Source organism: Borostomias antarcticus, assembly GCF_949987555.1.
Source record: "Borostomias antarcticus genome assembly, chromosome: 11".
NCBI classification, from domain to species: domain Eukaryota; kingdom Metazoa; phylum Chordata; class Actinopteri; order Stomiiformes; family Stomiidae; genus Borostomias; species Borostomias antarcticus.
The window spans coordinates 21,398,166-21,424,254 of record NC_140244.1 but is presented as its reverse complement, the minus strand read 5'-3'; the positions used below and the strand labels follow the sequence as shown (position 1 = coordinate 21,424,254).

General features: G+C 45.2%; 2 protein-coding genes across 2 annotated transcripts; both read right to left on the bottom strand.

Moving 5' to 3' along the window:
* Window positions 1-2,884: 2,884 nt before the first annotated feature.
* tamalin (trafficking regulator and scaffold protein tamalin) lies at window positions 2,885-11,422 on the bottom strand (the record flags this gene model as incomplete). The annotated part of the gene is made up of 8 exons (XM_084445473.1): window positions 2,885-3,438; window positions 3,695-3,761; window positions 4,306-4,372; window positions 5,288-5,381; window positions 6,566-6,668; window positions 8,459-8,513; window positions 9,630-9,682; window positions 11,213-11,422. 8 exons carry the CDS (start codon window positions 11,420-11,422, stop codon window positions 2,885-2,887), a joined length of 1,203 nt encoding a protein of 400 aa, XP_084301599.1.
* A 2,012-nt stretch (window positions 11,423-13,434) lies between these two features.
* On the bottom strand, window positions 13,435-24,389 carry dgkaa (diacylglycerol kinase, alpha a; the record flags this gene model as incomplete). The annotated part of the gene is made up of 23 exons (XM_084445458.1): window positions 13,435-13,543; window positions 13,745-13,805; window positions 14,195-14,312; window positions 14,545-14,731; window positions 16,105-16,195; window positions 16,314-16,378; window positions 16,470-16,630; window positions 16,864-16,953; window positions 17,103-17,188; window positions 17,290-17,364; window positions 17,448-17,521; window positions 17,664-17,750; window positions 18,018-18,116; window positions 18,401-18,520; window positions 18,950-19,038; window positions 19,243-19,360; window positions 20,386-20,502; window positions 20,822-20,896; window positions 20,999-21,048; window positions 21,192-21,266; window positions 21,444-21,573; window positions 23,496-23,572; window positions 24,314-24,389. 23 exons carry the CDS (start codon window positions 24,387-24,389, stop codon window positions 13,463-13,465), a joined length of 2,202 nt encoding a protein of 733 aa, XP_084301584.1. The 3' UTR covers window positions 13,435-13,462.
* Window positions 24,390-26,089: the final 1,700 nt, after the last annotated feature.

Sequence of the window (26,089 nt, the reverse complement as noted above, 5' to 3'; positions counted from 1 at the left end):
TGGCATCTCTCCCCACGCAAGGGAGCCATATAAACCTTGGCTTGTATCAAGTGATTGTTATAGAAAATGCGTAAAGCAGGCCTCCACATCACAGAGCAGCTTTTAAAGATTGGCGGGTCTCAATATATTGGGGAATGAACTGATACTTATTCTAATGACAGGGTTCTAATGGCTGGTTCCTCTGCAGAAACACTCCTTGAAAGAACTCTCATTTGTCCCATCAGGCATGAGGTTGGACATACCGGGACAGTGGTGCTGTATACATGTTTGATTATATGTCCTCCTCCTATATCTGTCGTTGCATTCACACCTGTCAAGTTGTGAGCCACAAGTGTCCATTCTAGCAATGCACTTGTCCCCTGCATCTGTTTTGCATTCTTGCTCTCTCTCTCTCTCTAAACACAGATGCAATGCAAGTGTTTTTGGGGTTGTTGTCAACTTGAGTCCTTTATTTGAGATATCCGGCCCAATGTTCACCCACATCCTGTCTGCCTACATAGCAGAACCACACATCTCTTATCTTGGAGACAGATGCAAACAAATATTCTGAAATCCTTTGTAAGAATATTTTACACTCTAAAACATTCTCTTCCACTGTTTATTTTCATTGAAACTCATGATACATTTCCCTCAACACATGACTTTCCTTCTGATGTGACATCAGTCAGACCACCCTGGGTTTGACTCCAGGACTGAGCTATGAGGAGCATATCTGCTCATTTTAACACAGATGCATGTATCTATTTAGCTAAAGGCCTGAACTCTAACGATCCATCACTGTTCATGGCACTCGGTACCCTGGTCAGGCCTGTGAGAGAACTTTGTGATCTAAGCAGCCGTAACAAAGAGCCTTACTGTGTGTGGAACCTCACCCATAGCAACACAAGAGCCTCACTGTGGAACCTCACCCACTTCCTCTTTTCAGAGTTCCTCATTGACAGGGAATCATGTTACAACCCATTGACCACAAACCTACCTTTCTCTGTTGGCTGAAATATTCAGACATATTTCCACACTCCTCAGAAATGGTGGCCCAACACAATCTCCGGATTGAACTTTGGTTCTCTTTTTCTCCTAATTGACCTGCTACTGGCATGACCACATTATTTAAGCAACATTTCCTATTTGACTACACAACATCCACTTGTATGGCAGTGGAAATGTTCAAAAAGAACTGAGGACTAAACAGAGCCACACTCAAATGACTCCAAAGCTGACACTGGCCTCCTCTCCTGGCTCATGAAGAGACTAACTATCCACCCAAACAAATACAGCACTTAGGCTTAAAATAAGCAGTGGGGCACTAACAGTAGGGTGATGTGCAAACATCAACATATTCGTCCTCTGACCAGACACGCCCCCTCACCCCCCCACCCCATGTCTTACCTCCCACTGTGTTAATTACCCAGGACTAACGACATGCTCTTTGTTTTGGCCCTTTGTGAGATGGCCCATTCACACATTCTGCTTGGGTCATCGCCATCTTGTCCAATTACCCCCTTGTTATCCATTCAGACTATGTGAAAGGCCCATTCGCTATAAAAGCACCACCAAATGTGCACAGTAAAAAGCACCACCAAACACGCACAGTAAAAAGCACCACCAAACGTGCACAATAATCCCTTACGTCATCTTGGATTGCACCTCCTCCCTCCCTCGTGCACTACAGCAGAGGGGGTCTGAGTGGGTCCTGGACTCCCGGGCAGGAGCACATGGCTAGGATGCCATTGCTCACCAGCCTCAGCAGTCGTGACGCAACTGTGAATGGACGGCAGAGGACAAAAGGGATTGGAGAGTAGAGAGTGAGAGCAGAGTGACCACCATGACCTCACGGGTCAGCTGTGACCCTGGTATGAAAAGCTCCATGGCACACTCTACCGCCCCCCCCCCACCCCCCGGGGCATTGGAGCCCGCTCCATGGGAATGTGGGAACTTGGAATCGGAGGGTTCAGCAGAGAGAAGGCGGTCAGGTTTGGAATGCCCAGTCATTCCTTTCTCCGCACATTCCTCTGCATTCTCCCCAAACAACAAACTGTGTCAGACCAAATACAACAGCCTCCATTCTGAATGCCTCCAGCAATCAGAGCCTCAGAATCAGGGGAATGTTAGGACCGCACCATGATCACCGCCACCACCACCATTATCACCACCCTTCTGTCTCACACATCACATTATTTCAGACACTAATGAGGGTTATGAAAGGACAGGGCTAGATAATGAGGATGCATCACAGATGAACAAATAATACTTTTTTTAATAAGTTTGAGCTTGTTTAACTTGTCTTAAAATGTGAGTGAATTGAAGCATCTAAGGTCAGCTGACTAAATAGCTGACCCAGTCACAGTGCATCCCAAAAAACAAAGTCTTCATTATATATGTAAGCCTACTACAGTATTCCAAGACAAAAATAAGCAAGGCAAATCAAAAATGCCACATATTTATTCTTAGATGATTCTGGCAAGACAAAGGAACAATCTGTATTTTTCAAAATACAAAAAAAACTGTAACAAATTGGTCCCTTACTAAATTATGTCTTGCATAAAACTCACACTGGCATTTATTTCACTGTGAAACGAACTCAAAAAGAAAAATTCCTTCATTCTGTACATGAGGCAAAATAAATAAATAACTTACAGAACAATAAAGAAACGGTAACAAATGTACAGGTGTCAAACCCTATCACACAGTGTGCTGCAGAACTTGGTTGGAGGTTCTGTCTGGTCCATGTCTAGTCGCTTTAAACATGATGCAGTGCACCAGATGTTAGATCGCACTCTCTTTGGCACTGTTTGCAATCTTTGGGAAATAGTTCTGAAAGTGACAGTCAGTTCTTCGGGTTGAATTCTCTTGGTCGTCGGACGTCGTTCTTTCTTTGGTTTGTCCCTCAAAACTTGCTCTCCTCTTCCTCCAGCGCTCTGTTCAGGCCGGGGATGAATTTGAGGAGACGCCGACGGAAGCTCTTCTGCTTGGGCTTCCTCTGGAGCGAGCCGAACCCTCCCTGCTTCTCTCCCGGCGCCGGCGTCGACGAGGGTCCGCGCAGGTAGCTGCGGGTGCTGGCGCTGCGGCTCAGGTGCGTCTTGGCCGTGGTGAACAGCTCGCTGGCGGGCCTGATCAGCCTCCTCTGAGACGCCGGCTCCTTCTGCTGCTGCTTGTCTGTGGTGGTTTTGTTGTTGCTGCCGCCGCTGGTGGTGGTGGTGGTGGAGGCAGCGCTGCGGCCGGTGAGGTCACCGTTCTGCTGCTCGCCGCCCTGGTACAGGCAGGTCTGGTAGAGGGGGTCGTCCGTGGCGTCGGTGGCGGCGCTCAGGTGGCTGGCGCTGCTGCTGGTGCTGCCCGTGCAGCGGATGGCCCGGAGGGCGGCCGGGCTCGGGGCCCCCAGGCTGCCGTACACGCCCGCCGACTCCAGAGACTCGTACACAGCTGCGTCACTCATCACTATGCCTGCGGGAGACAGAGAGATGGATACTTTATTGATTTGGCATTTCAGCAGTTGAAAATTACAGGAAGGTTGGAAAGAAAAGAAACACTGGATAGAGAGTAACAAAAAAGACACTAGATAAGGGGGAGGGGTGGGAGGGAGGGAGGGAGGGTTCCAATCACTATTCGCTGGTTTAACACATGCTTTCTTATTCATGCCCTCTCTTGTGTTTTTATCTTGTAAAGATTCATACACATGGTGTAACTGTGAATGACTTACCATGAACCAGCCTCTGCTCCTGCATCATCAGTGACCTGTATTCATCCCATTTCTCGTGGAGGGTTTGCTAATGAAAGAAATCAAATTAAAACCATTTTAGACATCTGCTGCGTGCGGGACCGTGAAGCAGAACGACTGACAAGGCGGTAATTATGTTCCCGTCATGAGGACCTCTCGTGGGGGCTGAGAAGGCTGGAGTCCGGGGGGCCTGGCGGACGAGGCCGGGGGGGACGAGGCCGGAGACAGCTGCTGTCATCTTGAGGAAAGCTACCTCGCTTCACTAAAAAGATTACTTTTAACAGCCGGGAAGGAGGAATGTACGCGTCTCTGCTGCGGGTCTCTGTGTTGGGCCAGCAGTAAGCGAGCTGCAGACGGCAGGAGCTACGTGGAGACAGGTGGGGCGGAGGGGAAGCAGGTGGGACCGGGGATTGGTCTAAATCTAGCATGCGGCATGGCGGGAGAGCTGTGTTTTTATGTCTGCTGGCCGGCCAACCCCCCCCCCCCCCCCACACACACACACACTCCCCCTCCCCCAGACGGCAGTAAGGACAACCGTCGTCTGTCTGCAGAACCAGGCCTGGGCTAGGAAGGGAACAGGGAGAGGCATTCACCTTCAGATACTGCAGACGGGCTTCCAGTTCTGCTTTACGAATGGAGTCGCTGTATACCGTCTCCAACCTAGAAGACACAGAGAGACATGTTGTTTGCTAGAATACAACACGGCGGCGCTGGGGCAATAAGAGCAAGGGGTACACAGAACATTCCGGGGCCAGTTAAAAGCGCAGCGCAATTTCAACAAAAAAGAAAGAAAAACAACAAAGACTTGTCTTATGAGACCCCAACACGATTTAGTTTAGTCTCAACCATTTACTAGCAGGAGGAAGGCTTAAGAACATATCCAATTTCCAGTTAGCCACTCAAGTGTCTTGACTGACGCACACATGAGGGGAATTTGCCGGTTTTATAGGGCTGATATTCTCTTGAACTCTCATGGTTTAAATTGGTTTACATTTTATCTTAACAACTAGTGGTGGCAATAATTTGATCAAGTCAGTGGTGAGAGAAGAAGCACGTGCTAGTCCTTTCATGTGGCGGACTTCAATGCTCAGTGCAGTTGCTTCCAGTGAGGCCTCACTCTATTAGTCCTTTTATCTTTTACAAGCAGTAAAGAAGTGAGATGAGGAGAGAGTGTTGAAGAGGGAGGTAAGGGAGTGGGGATGTGTGGTTCTTATTCAGCACTCAATGTGCAAGAGTCTTCTTCAAACATGCCCCTAGCCTGTGGACAAATGAGTTCCAGTATAATATATATAGTTATATTGGAACCTCGTGTACAACAAAATGTGCCGAGTGCTTACGTCAGCAATGGTCAACCAATAATCTCACGACATCCACCCATCAATCAACGCTATCTGCCTATCGAATCGGTCTAAAATTGTTATAACCCGCCCACTTGCCAATGTTCCAATCGAATTCCTCTAAAAGCTGTGTCTCGCCTGTTTGAGTCGGAAACACGTCAAACTACGGAAGTTAGATGATCTCAAACGTCTCACATCTCTTCCCAGCATGCATGTCTACAGAGAGGGATCTGCTGACCTTATTGTGTTGCCACATGCTCTGATAAGCTGGACGATCTCCTTGTGTCGAAATCCATCCACAGCTGCTTCGTTCACACTTGCGATGGTGTCCCCTAAGACCACAAACAACATGCATGTTAACACAGTGCTAGCAGACCAATGAGTTGCTACTATATATAGAAAACCAACAGTTTGTTCCATGGTGGCTTCACCATGACTGGGCCTGCTGAGGTTGGTTTGATCCCACCAGTGGCCTCATTGAGGTATCAGAAGCACTTAGTTTATCAGCCCCACTCGTATAAGCTCCTTAATCAGCCCGTGTGCGAGGTATACGTTCTTCTAGCACATTCAAATCAGTTTGAAAATAGGTTGGCCATCTATCTAGTGATAGACAAGTCTCATTCTCATTCGTATCCATGTCTGCAATTGTCTGGTAAAATAATTGTCAGGTGGCAGGTTTCTCTCCAGTCTAGATTTGTGTGCGCTGTCGCTTTCAGATAGTCTGTGAACGATCTGCTTTTGCATGCTGATTCAGGCTTGCTTTTCTTTCAAGCTTGAACACAATGGGGCTGTTCCCCTTTTAAGAACCACTGCCTTCTCTCCCCACTGGGATCATGAAGTCATAGGGTTCAGAGAAAGACACAGGGAACAATAAGCTGAGCATGCGGGGAATGTAGGAAGTGAAACTGAACAGATATATGGAAGCCTGATGGCGAGGAGGCCAGACAGCCCAACCCATCTCTCTCTCACCCCTTTCCTCTACGACAGAGAGAGACAGTGGTGCAATATATGTATGTATAAGATCTACAGAGACTGAATATTCAAGCTTATAAATATGTAATTCACAATATTTGAATAGGAGAAGAAAAGGTTAACCCCCCTTGCATTTTACAAGGTAAAGGGTAAAATGTCTAATACAACAAAATAAATACAGTAATATACAAATACTTTTTACATAAAAATAGAAATGTTCATGTCACTGTTGACTTACTATATCTAGCAGTGGAGGGAGGAGAGAGAGGACACATATGTGTTTTGTTCAAATAGACCCTCCCTAAGTGTGTGTTGACTTCAAAATGAGTAGGCACACCGTCATATTTGTACTAAACAGCAGGTTGAAAGTCATTTGTGCCATGTGTTGACATAGAGAACGTCAGACTCCCGGCTGGCAAACAAGAAAGGGTGGGACTGTATAAAAAACACGTGTCAGCCCGACTTCCCCTGGTATCTATTTTCAGCACGTTCAGGTTATTTCAGGGTCAGTTCAATGGAGGAAACAAAAATATTTTCAACTTACCAACTTTGAGTCCGGCTTGCTGGGCAGCACTCTCGTCATGGACCTTGCACACAAACGTGCACATCTCCACTGAGTTCTGGTCCTGGTGGTGCAGCCCATAAGTCTGGAAGAGAACACAGAGGATCAGTACTACTCATTTTTGCACATTACTTTTCACTGAGTATAATTTTCTCAGCGATGATGTGTGCACATAACTATCACCAGTTCAGTTTGAAATACTCCATACTCCAAATTCCTACTGATATTTGTGACACTGAACTAAAGTATGTAGCCCTGTAATATGCAGTCTGTGAAGGACTAATGTGACTGATGGGGACTGTGAGACCATAGGAAGCTGTTTCAGACAGACAATAACTTCTGATGGGGAAGGAACACGGAAAACATTACTGTAGTTCACTGAACATGGGGAGTTAGAGCTCACATGCAAAACAGGAGGCTCAGAGTCCGCCTCTGGTTAATCAAAATTAAATATGAATAATGAATAGCAGTTTACTGTCCATCATGATAAAGGACATTCAGTCTCTTCATAAGCCAGCAGCTTTATAAACTCCTATGGTTCGAACAATAACAACATGGTTTACCACTGTCATTAGAAGCTGTTGTATTCTTATCTCCGAACGCCTGCATGGCTGAAACTGAATACATGTAAAGACAAAATATGTTTGTCACTGAAACTCTATTTGAATCTTCCTTCCTTATTTTACACACATGGCAATTCCTCTAAAGCAAAAGTCACACGTCAACAAAACTAGTTTCCCGTTGTCAAGTGCATCAGATCAGTCAACATGCCACTGTTGTCTGGGTAATTATTGTCTTATGATGATGTTTGGTCTGACTTTTGTGTCTCAGGGTTTCCCCCTGGAAAACATAAACTATGGCAGTCAGTCTGTTTCAAACTGCTGAGGAATAACATACAATGTCTGACAATCATTTCAGGCCTCATTCTCAGAAGGAAAACTGAGAAAACTATCAGACAAACTGATGCTAGTGCTCAGGCTTGACTACACAGCATCTTATACATAGTGTTGATTTCAACATTTGTTGCATTCTTCTGGTTTAGTCATCAAGCAAACATGTAGACATGTCTATAATTCCACATTCTAAACCCCAGTGTCCTTCTCCGAGGTCTGCCTGGCTAGAGAGATACAGATGCCATGCAAACGATGCTGGAAATGCAAATCCACCATTTACATTTTGGGTACAGGCCACGTCAGAGCAGAGCGAGACTGAGGGAGCCTATCGGTTTCGACCGTCAAACTGAGCCCTGATGATCTTACTTCCTGTAGGACTGGGCCAGGCAGGAAAGGAGGAGAAATCCATCTAACCCGAAAGCAACCCTGGAATTACTCTAATCATCACGCAACCGCAGCCATCTAGTACATTATGAATAAATCAATAGCGCTCACGGTATTTAAGGGCATTTATGGAGGTATCTAAATCGCACAACGGTCCATTATGAGGATGAGCTCCAGGGAGACGAGTAGAGAGAGAGATTGCGAAGACACGTGCAGAAGTCTGGCAGACCAGTATGGCCCGGGGCGGTGAGAGCAAAGCAGGTTTAACATGGCAGCCGTGTGAGAGGAGTCTTCACAACCACGCCGCTTTGCAAATAGACTCAGAGGAAACCACAGCCACTTGGCTCAAGCCATGATGAGACAAATATCGTCTTTGTGCATTTGACGTGACCCTTCAAAGCACGTGCACGCGCACGCACACACACGCACGCGAAACTCACACTCTCTCACGGGATTTTATGGGGTAAAATTCACATGGTTGGATCACTTTGTCTGATCGGTGTTGATGTGATTGTGATGCACCAGAGAAATCCTGATAAATGACACTATCCCACCCTTCCACTGGTCTGACCCCCCACCTCACTTCTAATCTTCTTACCTGGATTTCAAATCCAAACGTCTCCTCCTCCTTTTTCTCCAGGACAACCACCCTCCTGAAACAAAGATGGAGCACAGGGAATAAAATGGAATCAGTATTGAGACGTACGTTCTGACTGTAATGCATCACCAGACAGTACCCTTCCCCTGGCCTGATCACGTGAGCTCCCATTCAGTTTCTCTCCACCGTTCAACCATCCAGGATGGCTATGCCACCCTTCCCCAGTCCCTCTCCTACAACAGCACACTCAATTTCAGCTATGTGAATAAGATGCGACAGAGCCATGCACCTTATCTTCTCTGATAAAGCCTTTTATGGTTATGGGGAGTATAATGTTATAATATACAATGCTGCAGAGCATGAAAACAGAAGCACAGGAAATGTAAAGCAGGGCACACACACACACAAACACACAATCATCTGTAGAGGCGGGCTCGTGGTGGTAGTGAAACAAATGTAAAGTGTGTTGAGAGGCAGCCTGAGAGCTGCCCGACAGGATGTTGCCTGAATACACCAGAACTTTCTTCTGCCTGCGCGGTCTTATCTAAATGATTTGACTGTCAGACCAGAAGGCTGACAAGCACTCGTTTGTGTCGAGCAGCCTCCTTGCGTCACAACAGGGGCCAAATGTATTGTACAAGCGTCTGGCTGGCCAGGAAGGAAGTAAGGATGTCACGAAAACCCAGAGATGACATGCAAAATTCATGAAACACTAGAATATCATAAACATCAATGACTACTACAAACGGTACATTGTTCATGGTGCTGAATGTCTTATAGCATCTCATTTATGGTAATTTCCAGGACCTCAAGGGTCTTTTTTATTACCACACAGTGGCATGCTTAGTACTAGATGCGTGAGCAGCAAACACAGCGTATTACACACACATGATTTCTTCAAGCGTCGCCCTGGAACTTTTCCTCTGCATTTTTTCCATCCAAGCTGGTACATTTCAGTTATAGTATAAAGTATAGTTTAGGTTCATAGTATTTATTCTATTCTTACGAGAGCAAAGGCTACTTCGAATCACGTTCAGTACCATGACTGTGTGTAGTGGATGAAAGGTGGCTTGAATCTGTTCTGAACTTTGAGAGAAGCAGCTACTACACAGAGTGAGATTATGGAAAGATTGTAACTGGTGTGTGGAAGAGGAAGGGATAGCCAACATACCTTTGTGGTTCTGGTGTCTGTGTGAGGGGCTTCCATTTCTGCAGCCCACCACCCTGTGAAGAGAAAAGGAAACCAGATATGAAGCATTTCACCAGAACGGGTATCCAACCGTAACGGGGCATTTAACAGTACCGGGACACGTCGGGGGGATTTCCCCACTACGTAAGCCAGGTTGCCAGGAGAGAACACTCTTCTACGTAGGAGTTTACATCCTTCCCAGTCAAACCTGCTCTGGCACGCGTGCGTAGGGTCAGGGTGTGTGTTTGTATATTTAAGCTATAGAGCCAAAACACTGGTGAGAAAACATTACAGCTGAAACTAGAAATGTGTGTCTGCCTGCGCTCTGTTTACCCTGTCACTTCATCACAGAAGACCTGATGGTTTATTTACCTCTGGAAGCCAGGTCTCCTGGCTAGTGATGCCCAGACTGAGGGTACCCCGAGATGTCACAGTCTGCATTTTTTATGATAATGATCTAAATACACCCTAGTTTGAAGAGCTTATGCTCTTTACACAAACGTGACTGTGTATAACACTGGCCCTCCTGCCACATTCATATATAGGGCCTCACGCTGAAGGGGGGACCCACAGAACCCCCACTTACCCAGAGTTAGCAAAACAAGGATATTGTACTACAGCACCACCATCAATTCACCTATGTTGTGACTCAATGGGCTTAAGTGTGACCGCTGTGAAAGGAGACTCTGTGCCACATCCTACCAAGGTAGTAACATTTTGCTTTCTTTATTTTCCAACACTTACAGAATAGTCCTGAGCTCCTCTCAATGACTTCATTTATTCCCAAATACCCCTGGAGAGCAAGGGGGGGGTGGCTGGAGCAGTGGCTCGTTGGAGCCCCTCTCACAATGCCCTGTTGTGGCCCCCACGCTCCAGCTGATCCAGTGTGGGCAGGAGGGTCAAGCGTAACTTTGTTAGGCCCTGTAGTACAGTTACCCTATAGATGCGACAAGCGAAGCGTTCACGCTACACACAGTTCCATAGAAAACGCTGAGGGTTGTGAAGACAGACGTTGTGAAATTGCAGAGGTCCGTGAAATAATCAGACTGCGCTACATTGAGAGAGGAGTTAAGGAAACAATGTGTGTGTGGTCATCACGATGGTTAGACAGAGGGAGTGACACGTAATTCTGAAACAGACCCAGCTTGAGCAAGGATTCAATGTGTGAAGATTGAAGTTATTGTCTCCGACAAAATATACGCATTTGAAATAATAACATAGGCTACACCTCCCTGTTCCTAATTTAACACCTCCCTGTTCCTCATTTAACAGTTTACGGTAGATCTTTGCCTGGGCCAACACTAATAATGAACCGCTGCTGACAATGTGGTACAATTTATTAATTCGCTATGCTCCTCAGACGTACGCCAAACGCACCAGCAGAGGAAACTTTGGAATTCACTGACTCACTGGGATATGCTTTGGACAGTATAAGCGCATATCACAACTGAACTGCACATGCAGTAGAGTAGACAAACATTTGGTACCAGACTAATCAATCGAGTGATGGCACACGTTACTGCCACTTTCTCCTCATGGTTATTACCAGACCATAAAATACATACCCTTTTTAAATTCCTGGGCAACGTCCCGCCAGAATACGCCAACGTTTTATAATTATACACGTCCGAGGAATTAGATGGTAAATCCATAGTTTTACAACTGTCAGACTTTGAGGAAGAAAAGTATATTTCAGCACTGTCCTGACATGAGGGTCCACTCCCCTGGTCGTGGGAGTTGACTTTTTTCACTCTTCTGAAAGTCATATTCTTCATATGATATGCGCTCCGACAAGGAGAGACAAGTTAAACTTGTGAAAGGAGTCGACCGCTGCCTTCCACCGCGGTGCTGGTCTAAACAGCCTGCGTGCAACTTCAATGAGCTGCTTGCCTCAAGTTGGAGGCGGGGCCTGTAATGCAAGGAACACAACATTGTTTGGCAAATGCAACTCGCCGTGTGGGGAACAATCCACGGAACAATGCGCACAGAATGACGAACTTCAATTAGGCTACTTTTGGCAGATGTGGAGTCTTGCGTTGTAGAAAATGTATTGAAACATGCTGTATTTGCCATGCAAACAAGTCTAAAGTTGATTAAAGGTTCAGGACTATATGATGTGGTCGTTTGTGGTCAGGCAGCTTTGAAGTAGCCAAGAGTTTAAATCAACAAAAAGAGTATCCAACAATGGTGTTTGGGGGTCATTATGTTGGATATGAGTTGGCTCCATAGTCTCCACTCTTTGAACAATGCCCCTTGTGATCAGAATCAGAATTCTTTTTATTGCCATGCAGTTTTTCAACGTACTAAGAATTTGCTTTCGGTTGTGGAGCATGATCAAAGGCATCATGGGCATAAACTTTTTTTTTTTTTTATGGGGCACTCTGCACCAGTTTGTACAGTAGTTGTTGGTTTTTATGAATAAATACACAGTGTATCAAGTCTAGATTGTTTATTAAAATCTCAAGGACATAGTCTTGAAATATATGAACATTCTCAGGATTTAAGTGAAATGATATGGCTAGCAAGCACGCAGTAAGAGAAATGAAAAAATAAACAGTTTGAAGTAATTTCAAACCCACATTGTCACTTAACATAGTAAAACCTTTCTCTCAGTTCTTTTATTTATTTAAACGATGAAATGATCATTTCAGGACAAGAGCGGTCTGCTTTCTGTACACACAAAAATGAGAGGTCGTCTCAGATGAAGGCTACTACATTTGTTAGTATGTACTTACCACACCTAGCCACTTAAATTAACAATGAACTTTCTTATTAGCCGTCCCAATAACCTCTATCTTCACAATCTTTACATGCATTTGAACACAATATAATAAAACTAGACTTTATATCATCTCTGTGAAATACTTTAAAATCAGGATGTTACAAATCAGCAGAAATACAACTGATATGAATCCGTTTCTCCATCATCTTGCTTGACAGCTTAAGACAAACAGTAGTTTACTACTATGTCCCTTCTCCACATCTACCCTACTCCCTCCCCCTCTCATCTACCCTACTCCCTCCCTCCCTTCTCCACATCTACCCTACTCCCTAACTCCCTCCTCCTCATCTACCCTACTCCCTCCCTCCTCCTCATCTACCCTACTCCCTCTTTCCTCTTCATCTACCATACTCCCTCCCTCCCTCCTCCTCATCTACCCTACTCCCTCTTTCCTCTTCATCTACCATACTCCCTCCCTCCCTCCTCCTCATCTACCCTACTCCCTCTTTCCTCTTCATCAACCATACTCCCTCCCTCCCTCCTCATCTACCCGACTCCCTCTTTCCTCCTCATCTATCCTACTCCCTCTTTCCTCCTCATCTACCCTACTCCCTCTTTCCTCCTCATCTACCATACTCCCTCTTCCCTCCATAACACATAAGACCAATCAAAGGCACATAAACCAACTTTCGTGTGATGATGTCCAGAGTCATAAATTAGGCATTACTACGTAGTTTAAGTTTGCAAGGGTTTGATAATATTCCCTTGCGCTGAGGCTAAACAAGCAATGTGTTAAGCTCTCTGAACGTTTGGTCAGAATATTTTGGTCACTCTATAAACAAAATATATCTTCCAAAGGCATCATGAGACAATCATAAGCCATATCACTTGTAAGGTGTGCCATATATTTCCACTTATTACCACATGCTGGTTTCATAAACCATTTATAAGATATAACTTGGTTACTCTGTGCCTCATATTTCTCTGAAATATATACATACAGATATCACAAAATTGTTGCTTCATTCCTTGATTAAATGTACAATAAGCAAATGCATACTAGAAGTCCCTATAGGAGCAGGCATGCTGCAGTCTACTTGTAGTTGAAGAAGCTACAGGATTTGGCCTGGGGAGCCATCAGCATACTGGCTTGGTTCTTGTGAGTGATGTGAATCTGAGGGAGTAAAGACAAATAATGTGTTATCTACTCATGTTACCATGTGTAATTCAATTTGTAGACTCTCCAAAACCAGTGTGTGTGTGTGTGTGTGTGTGTGTGTGTGTGTGATTTGAGTGTGGTTGGTACTGTAGGTAGCTCGGTAGGTTGGACTGGTAAAATAAGCCTCGTCTGTGTGTGTGTTGGTAGCCCACTCACTGTGCAAGGAGGCTGCATCCACGGTTCTCCATCGATCTGCATTGGTAGAGCTTTCTTCGTCCTGCGAGACGGAGTAGAAAAGGATCACTATGAAGTAAGAAATGTACACCTCATCTAACGTAAAATGATTTAGAGAGTGGAAGAATGAATTTCGAAGAATGTGAACAATGTACTGTAAAAGCTATATAATGTACTGTAAAAACTACACATACTGTAAATGGCTGAGTAAATAACACATTAAGAGTGAGACAATTTCATTTTTATGTTAAGAACCACACATTCTAGTATATGAGACTGGAGTGCTACTCTAAGACAAAAGCCAGATAAACTCAAGGGCCCCATTCTAAACTCAAGGGCCCCATTCTAAGCTTGTGTGACGAGCACATTAGCTTATTCATGATATCTGAGCAGGTTTGGGCATGTCAGTACAAATCTCCAACGCTCACTCACCTGATGGTTATCTGAGATGTTTTTGCTAGTCTCACAGCACTCTTGAGTCCTGTGTATATCTGACCCATCTCAATGGCTCCTTCTAGGCCCACCACCTCCAACCTCCGGTCACTGAGATCTGTCATAACGGAGTGAAACACATCATACACACACACACAGAGGTACTGTGTCTTTCAGGCTGAGACCTTCTGCTCACATTCAACCCTGATCCTGGTCTCACAACCCAGGCAGGGGCCCTCTTCCAACTACGGGATAGATTCACTATTTGTAGTGAGAAATGACAGCATTGGGCACAACTATGTTGCATATAATCTATAGTGAGGTAGTGGTCATTATTCCCTCCACCATACCTTGTGAGCTCACTTTCAGGATCTCCGGGTCGACAATCACTTCAGGCACTTCTTGGCTCATCACGCCTTTGCTTTCGCTCTTCTTGGCCTCTCCCCACAGGTTGGAGCCACCGTGCATGCTGGGAATGTTGAGGACAGCGACCCCCTCCAGAGACAGGACACTCAGGTCCAATGGAGTGCCACAGCACTGGGGAGCAAACAACAGCATGACTGGCAGGATATTCGGTAAAGAGACATAACAAAACAAACGGCAAACAAAATCGTGCGCTATCAGGTTATCTAACGATAAGGCAGAATGAAAAATGTTACACTCAAGGGCCCTCATTTACTAAGCGATCGAAGGACAGAAAACTGGGCGTATGGTCATTTCCACGGCAAGTTCCACATTTATCAATTTGGACGTGAGCGGAGACTGCGACCAATATCTCTCGTCAAGTCTCAGCTCGTGTACACAAGTTTGAGAATTGTCATGAGACTGATTCTGACTGGCATCTAAGCGCAGCACAGCCACATAGGCCTTTTAATAACTTCAAAATATGTAGCCAACCCTATTATTTTCCAATTGTTTGTAAGTAACAGGGTAAACAGGTTTTTCGTGTAAGCAATTTCGCTTTCATTTTGAGCCCACTTTACTTGGACAACTTACAAGTCTTAAACTGAAAGCGAAATTAATGTTACACAAATCAATCAATGTACTGGTGACATAATTATTACCAATCAAAATTAACAAATGAAAAGCAATGGGTAGGCATCAGTCACATAGGCTCTTTAAATAAGAGCTTTGACAGTCATATCGGTAATGCCATGGTCTAGAAGACCTATGCGCGTCCTATCGTTCAGCCGAGGTGAGAGGATGGGCGAGCGAGCGAGGTAGGCTATTAATTTGAGTGGTACAGTAGCTCTAATTAGAGATTTTGGTACTGTCATAATCATACATTTTTCTGTATGGAAGGTAAAATAATGTATTACTATTATTATTATTATTATTAGTAGTAGTAGGAGTAGTAGTAGTAGTATTAGTAGTAGTAGTATTAGTAGTAGTAGTAGTAGTAGTAGTAGTAGTAGTAGTAGTATTAGTAGTAGCAGTAGTATTAGTAGTAGTAGTCAAATTGACAGCAATGTGCAATGGGTTTGGATAGGCTACACAATTAAACAAGGAAGCTGCCGAGCTTGCACGCTGTCTGATTGTGTGAATCTACCCCTTAAAATAAATTTGTAAAATGCAAGATGGTTTTCTGGGATCTTTTCATGGAGAGTGAAGAGTTGTTATTGGACGAGAGTCGGAGAAACTTCTTGTTTTGGCCATATCTCGTATTTCCATGCCGTAAACTACAGGATCGAGGTCAGAATATGTAGGGCGGTGATATTTAAATGACATTTATCAACGGCCGATCATTCGCCCGATCATTCATACGATGGGATTGGCGGCGTACGAATGTTAGATAGATCACACGTGGACGCTGTTGTACCATAATTTCTGCGCTCGGATCTACGCTCCTTTTATAAATGAGGGCCAATGTATTTCTGGGGAGGTTGTGTGCTGATGGTGGAAGTACTGACCTCTATTGTGACGCATTCGTTCAGTTTCTTGCACGAGGCAGAGATGGTCTCTGAGGTGGCGAACTCAAAATACCACAGTTTGTTTTTCATTCTGGAATCAGAAAGTGTCTTGATAAGAAATAGGATAGCAACAAGAGAACTTGCCGTCAATATCAGAGTCCTGCTGTGCTCTGCCAAGGATTTTCCTTCCCTCCCAGGTTCTGACTGACCTGCTGTTGAACTTCTGGGGATGTTTCTCCCTCATCATATGGAATCGGTGTGCGATGGAGGCGTCCTGTCAACATACAGTCGAACAGTAAACAAACGAGAAGTTTGTTAGCAGCTATTTTCTGCCTGCTGATCAAACCTCTTTTCTGCTGACTCACCACTCCGATGGAGAAGTAGTTGTTGATGATCTCATAAGGCACAGGGTCTCCCTCCTCCTGATCATCTTCTGGGATCACCTGTACCCTCCAGCGGTCCATGAGCACTGGGGAGCTCCCCTCAATGTCCTTCAGGATCCGGCCTAGGTCCATGCCATCATATCCTTCAGAGATGGCCACAAATGCACGCACGCACGCACGCACGCACACACACACGCACACACGCGCACACACACACACACACACACACACACACACACACACACACACACACACACACACACACACACACACAAGCTTAGACAAACGTTCCAAAACAGAAGCATGTTCAGTCACAAATGGAAACTCAATTTCATGAAGCACACAGCATCCTAAATGGAGAGGGTGTCACACTCACCTCCTCCCCATCGGAGGCAGCGTGCCAGGTCATTTCCTGTGCCCAGAGGTAACACTGCCACAGGTGGCCGCCCCTGAACATTGGCTTTGTCTAAATCGATCGAGAAAGGAGAGCAGGAGAGACACCAGTATGGCTCTGACACCACTTCTGTATGCATAATGATTTATTGATGTTGTCCGGTGCCCGTAGAATTGGAACTCAAAATGAAATTGTGTATATTATATTAAATCTCGCCCTACCTATAGCATCAAGGATCCAGCCCACAGTGCCATCCCCTCCACAAACCAATATCCTGTAATCCCGCAGATTTCGAAAGAAGGACAGCCTGAAAATACAGATGAACCAAGCTGTTGGGTGTGTAGTACACGAGTGGTCATAACAATTACAATCCCTGCCCATGGCTCCGTCTCTGAGCTGAAACCTCACCCTGGTCCTGGTCCGCCATTTGATAGGTTGTACACCTGCCGCGGATTCAGCAAATACTGAAATTTGCGCAGCACCCTGAAAAACAGAATGTAAACTTGAGAAAAGCCTGGCTCCTGATTGAATTCTCTTTAATCCCGTCTTTAACACCCAGACCTCACCTTTCTCCTTGCTTGCCTCCACTTTTAGGATTCACAAACACTAGTAGCGGATGAGTGCCTGGAACAGGGTTGATCTGTTCAGAGGTAAAACGTGACTCAAATCTTATTCAGTTTATTCACTGCTCAGCGTCAGACCAAATACAAGTGACCAAATACAAGCGACGAGTCCTACGACAGGGAAAGGAGCGGTCCTGTCAGCAGGGGGCAGTACAGTACCTGAAGCACCTGTCCCTCGGGGGTGGTGTTGTGGTCACTGTCCTCCGCTGACCCCAAGCATCCGTTCTTCAGACTGTTTGGCCTCTCCTGAGGGGGCCAGCAACGACATCGCAGAGCAAAACAAAAACACAAACACGGGGTAACATTATGACGGTCTACTATGGTTTTCCTCACTCTAATGCTTCTATCGCATCACATGGGGATATTACAAGAAATGTCACGCAAATCTTTACAAGAACAATAACAGGCTCTCTTCTATTACTGGCTGTGGCGGGGCGCGGTTGCCCGAGGCCTGCCTTGGCAGTAATGTGTAAAATCAGGTCTGTGGTTGAACATGATACTGTGGGTGTGTACCTTTATGACAGGGTAGATGGCCCATGGAGGAAGGATGTGGTCTCTGAGGGGACCACAGTTACATTCCCATGGCTCCTGAGACACACATTCATCATGGCGCTGGAACACAAAGGTGTATATGATTGGTGATATGATATCATAATGATATGACCTGAGCAGGAATGCAGACTAATAACTTAGAGAGTCGTTAATGGCCGCACTGCAAGTCCTGGAAAAAAAAACCGTAGGGGATAAATAAGCGCCTGCAAGAAATCATCACTGATCTGAATAACAGGTGTGGAATCACGCTGATATTTCCTAAAAGTCTGGCCAGACCACCCCAGAGAGCCTTCCCACCTTACCATGGTACTGTGCTGTATGTATCTTACTGAGGACCACCTTACCATGGTATGGCACCACACACAGTGCTTTCCTGTCAGGCCCTGGTAGCTCTTGATCTTCTTCTGGCACCTGTCACACTTCCCAGAGTCACAGTTCCCACTGACCCAGGCATGGGTTGGAACCTGTGAAATAACACACATGAACATGACATTTCACTTAATAACAGTCGTATTACTGTGTAATTACACTTGTTACAGTACTGCAAGACTCGGAGTAGAAAGGAGCCACTTGAGGTGGTTTCGGGCATCTAGTGAGGATGCCTCCTGAGCGCCTCCCTAGGGAGGTGTTCCAGGCATGTCCGGCTGGGAGGAGGCCACGGGGTAGACTCAACACCAGGTGGCGGGACTACATCTCCCCACTGGCCTGTGAGCAGCTAAAGATTCCCCAGGCAGAGCAGGTTGATGGTGCTAGGGAAAGGGATGTCTGGGGCCCCCTGCTGGAACTGCTGCCTCCGCGACCCGACCCCGGATAAGCGGATGACGATGGATGGATAGACAGTACTGCAATTACTGATGTCTAGTTATATGTTGTTAAGAGACACACACACTTACCCCTGTGTCTTTCTTGGACATGACATAGGTCCTGGTGCAAGGTGCAGGGTTCCTGTTGGCACAGCGTCCATGCACAGTATATTTGCAGCCTGTACAAAATAAAACAAAACAAGAAAAACATTGTGTCTATGTATATTCAGTTACTATTTACACACATACGTATTAATTAATCCAGAATACAGTATGAGTGGGGTCGCCCCAGCAGTCAAATATACCCAGCAACTACAGAGGGCAATAAAGTAAAGAATTGTAGAGGACGATGTCGCCCCCTGGTGGAGACACCAGGCACTCACAGGTACAGCAGAGACCCTGTTTCCTCAGTCCCAGCAGCATGCTCTGACACACATTGCAGTAAACCGGCTTGTTGAAATGTTTCATGCGCCATAGATGCTGCCCATCCTTCTGGGTCATCTGAAAGAGGAGGGTGGGGGAGGAGGAGGAGGAGGAGGAGGAGGAGTAAAGACATGGTATAGCATGTTAATCCATGGAAGAATGTTCCGGGGGCCTATATAATATGCTCATGGCTGCACACGGTTTGAAAGCAGGGTGTCGTGGGTTTAACTGTTTGTTAAAACTATAATAGCCCCTGTCAGTGGACCCCTCTGAAATGACAGTGATCTGTGCAGTGGGCTTTTCAACATGGCCTTCAATGTCCCTCCATCTCATCATCACAGTTCCACAGAGACAGCTCAGGTTTAGAACAGATCAGAACCTCAAAGAACAAATATTTCAACCTCATTAATAACACTCTCTTTTCACACCACAAAACATTCCTTTTTTGGGATACTGTGTCACACTAATCCTGTGTCCGGTACTTGGGATTATAAGGTTATTTTTCATCTAATCATGTAGCAAAAGCTCTCACCCAGATTACAGAGGCAAACATGCTTTCACAAACACTGTCTTGATTGACTTTGTGCTTTCAGTCAGTGTATGAGGCATAGCCCACACAGCAGCACACACGGCTAAATCAACCCACAGCAGCCGAGAGAGCTTAAAACAAGCCGCTGAGGCCTCTCATTGGTGGCTAGAAATAGCCTGTGGGGAAGTCCCTGGCGTTGTTGTAGAGGCGAGACCCAGAGAGAGACTTTTTCAGAGTTCAGAACCTCAGAGTCAGCTAGTGGCCAGCCAAAGTCTAGTTCCACAGACTTGTAACTCTCTAGACCATGACCTCAAAATGATAACTTTATCTGCAACACCGAAGTGTTAGTGTTAGTACATAATGAGGATATGACTAAGACAGAGAGAGAGAGAGAGAGAGAGAGAGAGACAGAAAGGATTAAATGGACAGAATAACAAATGCATAAGTGGAGTTGGTATTGTAATTCAAATCTTTGGTACATTATCCACATCAATTTGCAAATGTCTTAAGTCTAACCCGTAACCACAGGAAACCCGTCGATGCAGTGAAAGGAAGGAAATACAGATTGACCAACCTTCAGCCCGAGCAGCACCAGCAAAGGCACATTGTTCATCCCCCCCTCAACCCATTCCTCCAGAGACACTGTTCCACTGCTGTCAGCATCAATGGCTGTCATCATATCCTTCAGCACCTGCATGAACAACAGCGTATCTTTAGCAACCCACACACACAGGCCCGTACCAAAGACCTCAGTACAGGGTCAGCACACAGAATCTCAACAGTCTTTATGCCCACTAATACCGTCAGGCCCTGGTAGTGATTGTTGTTGTTGTCGGGGTGTTGTGTTGTCAGCAGTATGCGTGGAGGCTTTTATCAAAAAATCAGATGAGCATGTCTGTGCAGGTGTGTCCGTGTTTGTGTGCGGCACATCCTTTGTAACAGAGAGGAGATGTGAGGCGTATGAGGCGTCCCCCTCTGCAAAATCCAGAGCCCCTGGGTGTGCATCTTACCGGCTGGAGCTCTGACACATCCCAGCCTAGGTAATCTGCAGCGTGCATCATCTGGGTAATGATCCGGTCCACCTCCTGTATCAACACAGCACAAGACCAGACAGGCCCCGTGAGGTCTGGTGTGCAATTGTTCTTCATTTGATTTGAGGGTAGCATGGTAATGAGTAGATGACTCACAGAGCTGTCGAGGACTCCGTTGCCGTCTCTGTCGTACAGTTTAAAAGCAACTAAAAAGGAGGGAACATGGTGAAATGAAAAATGAAAGGAAAAAATAACAATCCATCACACAATGAAAAATACATCACACAAAAAACAAGAAAGGACTGCAGTGTGGTGCAGCAGAAGAAGGGAGAACACAGTCTGGACTCACACTCTAGCTTATCCCTGGGCTGACCATCCTCCAGCAGTGAGAAGTAACATGAAACGTCCTTCAGAAAGACCTCTTCTACGAGAGAGAGGAGGAGTAGGCTGGGGTCAATATTTTAGGATGCCTGCATACATACATAAAAGTTCCCACATACGCTCGGCCTGTAGGCTTTGATAGATAACCAAGCACATGTTTAAAGTTGGGATACTGATGACTAAGGACTGTAAGGTCTGTTTATAGGGACCGTAAACTGACTGGTGCTGTCCTCCTGTTCTGGTTGGGAGTTCTGGAAAGAGCAGAAGAGGCGCTGGCAGATGTCTACGGGGAAGTCCTCCACCTCCAGATAGGTCTTGAGGAAGAGACGGAAGCCCTCCTCGTTTATGCACTGGAACAGAAATGAAAGAGATTTTATCATCGTGTTCAGTCATGTGTGACGATTGTGCGTGGGTGTGCGGGGGGGGGGGGGGGGGGTTTGGGGGGAGGTACTGTACTGTAAAACTCTTGGAAGTATGAGTATAAGGCCCAATCCCAATACTCCCCTTAGCCCTAGCCCCTAGTTTTGGAGTGCCCTCGACTGGGTAGTGGCCCTCAAGAAAGGGATAGGGGATGAAATCTTTACCTAAGAAATGGGACACCACTTGCCAGTTGGGACACCACTTCAATCGGAATTTTATTAGTTGCCTGATTTTCTGTCCCTGGGATGTTACAGTATGATTACTATTATTATAGTGACAAATCTATAGGGACAAATCTGACCAGATTTCAGGACAGAACAAGAGAGATTAATCAATTGTACAGCCAGGAAGCATGTTTACACATTGGCTGTTAACGTGAGTTAGTTAGTTAGTTAGTAAGTTAGTTAGAAATGCACTAATATCAGATGAGCAGAGAAGTGCAGAAAAAATGCTACTGAATTATTTTTTCGGACTTAATGAATGGGACATGGTATCAACTGTCACTCAAAAATAGTTGTTTACACAAAGTTCTATTGATTAGATTAGATTCAACATTGCACCGTAGCCTACTGGAACATCAACATGCTGTTAAGTTAGGCTAACAATGAAATGTAGTTGACATTGTGAATAGCGATTTTTTTCTGAAATACGTGTCATAACAATCCAATGACTTGTTCCTTTGCATCTACTTTAAACTAAGCTACAGTATTCCGCAGATTTTAAAAATGTTTAATGTTTATTTGCGAAGATATTGTGTTTCTTTCCCATGTTTTTTCACGGTACTGGCAGCTATGTTTCATATCACTGCCTCGGTTCGCAAAGCATTATGTGAGTTTTCATCTACCCCTTGGTTTCAAGTCAGCATCTGAAAACTCGTTTTGGAGGGCTGTTTGAACGTCCACTAGCCCTCGATATGCCCCCTAGCCCTAGAAGTTAAAAGGAATGGGACACACTACCCTACACGTGAACGTGCAAAATGTAGGCTAGGTGTAGGGCCAAGGGGGGTATTGGGATTGGGCCTAACTCTATGATGTTATTAACCTGTGAAGTCTGATTAGTAGGGATGTTTGAAGTGTGGCAGAGTTCATTTTTATATTTATATTTCCATGATTATGATTTTGCTCCAACCATCTCTGTTCCCTGGAGAATACTGAACTACAAACCAATTTCTGGCAACCCTATTTCTCTGGCTGATATGCCTCAAAGCTGCTCTAGAAATAGATAATGACATCGCTACGCAGTCAGACCTCAAAGCACAGCAGCCTGGCGGAGAGTAGAAGGGTGCTCTGACGACACAGGCATTCACTCTGCATCACTCTCAACAGCTGCTGCTCCCTGCTTTTCGCCCTTCCTCCATGTACACACACTCTCCGCTCATAAATTTGATTGCATGCTGAAGTGCCAAATTTAAGAGACAAATTTCATGCTCATTAGGTAAAGAGCTCGATGAGCTCGTTATCTAATGAGCTGGCTAGCCCAACACTGCTGATGTCTTCATTATACTGTAGGAGGGGTATTTTCAAACCACTTATTGTTGACTTACTCTGCATGGAGGTAGCCATCATATCCTTCACAAGCACTCTGCTGCATGAGTAAAATTGAAAAGGGAATTTCCCTTTGCTACTTCACCTAGTGGATTCATCTGCTATTCGTCTTAGAGGGTGGGGTTTATCTACATAATCAATCTTTGAAAAATCAATTTTGATTGCTAAAAGGAAACTAATGACTGACAGAGAGATCACATGTGCGCCTCACTGCCCATTCCATAACGATTAGTAATCCAATCTAGTGATGCACCCTTCAGAGGCAGAGATCTCTCTAGAGAGCAGATACAACTACAGTTTCCTCTCACCTCTCCGTGTCTGTGCTCCGCCAATCTGCCATCTGCATCAAACTCCCTCAGCACATCTTTAACCTTCAGCCTGCAGTCTGGGAGGAGAGACACAAAGGTCACGTGCACGCACGCACGCACATACATACACACACACAAGGATATAGACAGACCCCCCCCCCCCCCCCCCCCTCCCAGATACATTATGTACATATGAAACCCAACACACACACACACACGGACATAGACATACACCCCCCCCCCCCCCTCCCAGATGCACATATAAGACACAACACACACACACACGCGCACGCGCACGCGCACGCGCACGCGCACACGCACACGCACACGCACACACACACACACACACCCTCCCAGATGCACATATGAAACACAACACACACACACACACACACACAGACACACACTCCAGGTGCACACGAGACACGCAAATTGATGTTCACATCTCTCGCACGCCCACACACACAGCACCAGGAACTCTATGGATGGAAAATTATACTGAAAATATTTTACTAACAAAACTATCATACCTGTAAGGGTCTAGCTGTTCTTAGGAGTTTACATTTTTAAATGCAACCTTTCATCACAACGATTACTTTTCATTTCTTGTTTATATCCACAAATAAATTCACAATTTGTCTGAATTGAGGTCTACCAAGACACACGGTGTGGGTGTTGCTACATTTGCAGATACTTAGAAATATGAACGAGACACTCATCTCTTCCAGATACACCAGCGCATGTGTGTGTGGGTGGAAGTGGAAGGAAGGTGGAGCGCTGAGGAGCAGCTGGTTGCCTGTAGCCTCACTGTAACTCACAGTCAATGTAGTGCTGAAGCTGGATGAAGTCGACTGGGTTCAGCTCCTTCACCTCTGGGTCTGTGGGGGCGGACATGGTGCCTGCGTCTGCACTAACTGCCTGTGCATGGGCGAGAGAGAGAGAGAAAGAGGGAGAGCAAGAGGGTGGGCGGGTGGGAGGGAGAGAGAGAGAGAGGGTGAGAAATAAGCAGGAGGAAAATTGAAATGGAGGGATAAAACAAAACAGAAGATAGAAATATGATCGTTGCTCACGTTTGACAAAAAAAGAAAAAAAAAAGTAACAGCTTCACACCAACATGATTTACATTTGCAAATGTGCATGGTTGACACTAGGTGAGGTCAGGTGCTAAGTTGCAAATAGCCTCAGCCTCAACACCTTTCCCTAGCAGTGCTGGTTCTAGCACGTTTTACCTTGGGTGTCAAGGCTTATCACCTAGCGTGGCAAGGTGATCTCCCCCATACACATTTAAAATTCTGAGATGGCAACTGGGATGGCAAGATTTTTTTCAAGGGTGGCATCTGCTACCCCTTGCCACCCACTAGAACTGCCAGTGATTTAATTATTATTATTTATTTATTTTTGTAAAGGTCCTGTGGTTCAGGAGAAATTATTTAACTACATCCCTCTTACTAGCCTACCTCATATTTCACTAGATTGTTGCTAGGATGAGCAACACGGACAGACCAAACATACTTTCAGCATTGTAACTCTGAAACTATGGCAAGCTACAGCTTCAAGCAACACATTTCCCACTACTGCTGACTAACGTTAACCGTCCCATGCAAATATGGCCCATAACTGTAGGCTATAGCTTGTGATATCAGGCCACAGACACCCTAGACTCTATGTCTCCAGAGGTTTTGCACTCCAAGCCTTTTTCCAAATGTTGAGCTCATTATCTAGCCTTTTTCAACTAAATAAGTGTCTGTAGGGCAGTATCAATTATAGCAAATGACCCCTTTTCTCTGAAAGGTTTTCTGAAATATTGTAGTATATACCGGTGGATATTTTCTCCATAAGCGACCCAACCCCCAACTAGAAGCTGACAACAAAAAATAATAGAAAAGTGAAAAAATAGAAAAGTGAAGACATATGCATTGGCTACATGTCAAAGACGAATGGGCTGATGTAATCATGTAGTAATAGTCTTTGTGGCTGGGTGGATGGTATGTTTTAAGTGAGAAATTTTCCCAATAAGAAGAGCAATGTAGAGTCTACATCTGTCACACAGTATTTTTCATCTTTCAAATGCATTGTTTCTCCCAAGGTAGCTACATGTTTTTTTCCTATAAAATGTTTAAAAATAAATAAATCAATAAATCTAGCTGTGATAAAAGATTCCAGAGCCCTAGGCTAGGCCTAGTGTACCCTACAGACCACAGATAAAGCATATTTACAATGGTATCAGTAGAAAATACTGGGAGGACTTTGAAGACTGGTAGACTAAGAAATTAAATATAATGATTTGATTTATTTGGATCTCATTAAGCTCATTGGCTAATCTTGGAAGGACTGACAGGGAGATCACAGGGATGTGAAATCAGATGCAATGAACAGGAAACCATAGCCCACTCTTTCCATATGATGTGGAACAACTTTCTCTCTGTGGTAACAAAGGGTCATGCTGTCCCCACTTAATTCCCTCAAAAGGTTAGCAGCGTTGCCTAGCAGTTTTGTTTATGCAGCCAATCGGGTGGCAGCAGAGAATTGACAGCAAAGTGGCATTCATTGAGGGGATCGAGAGGGGAATACAGTATTTTGTGCAGGCAATGGCA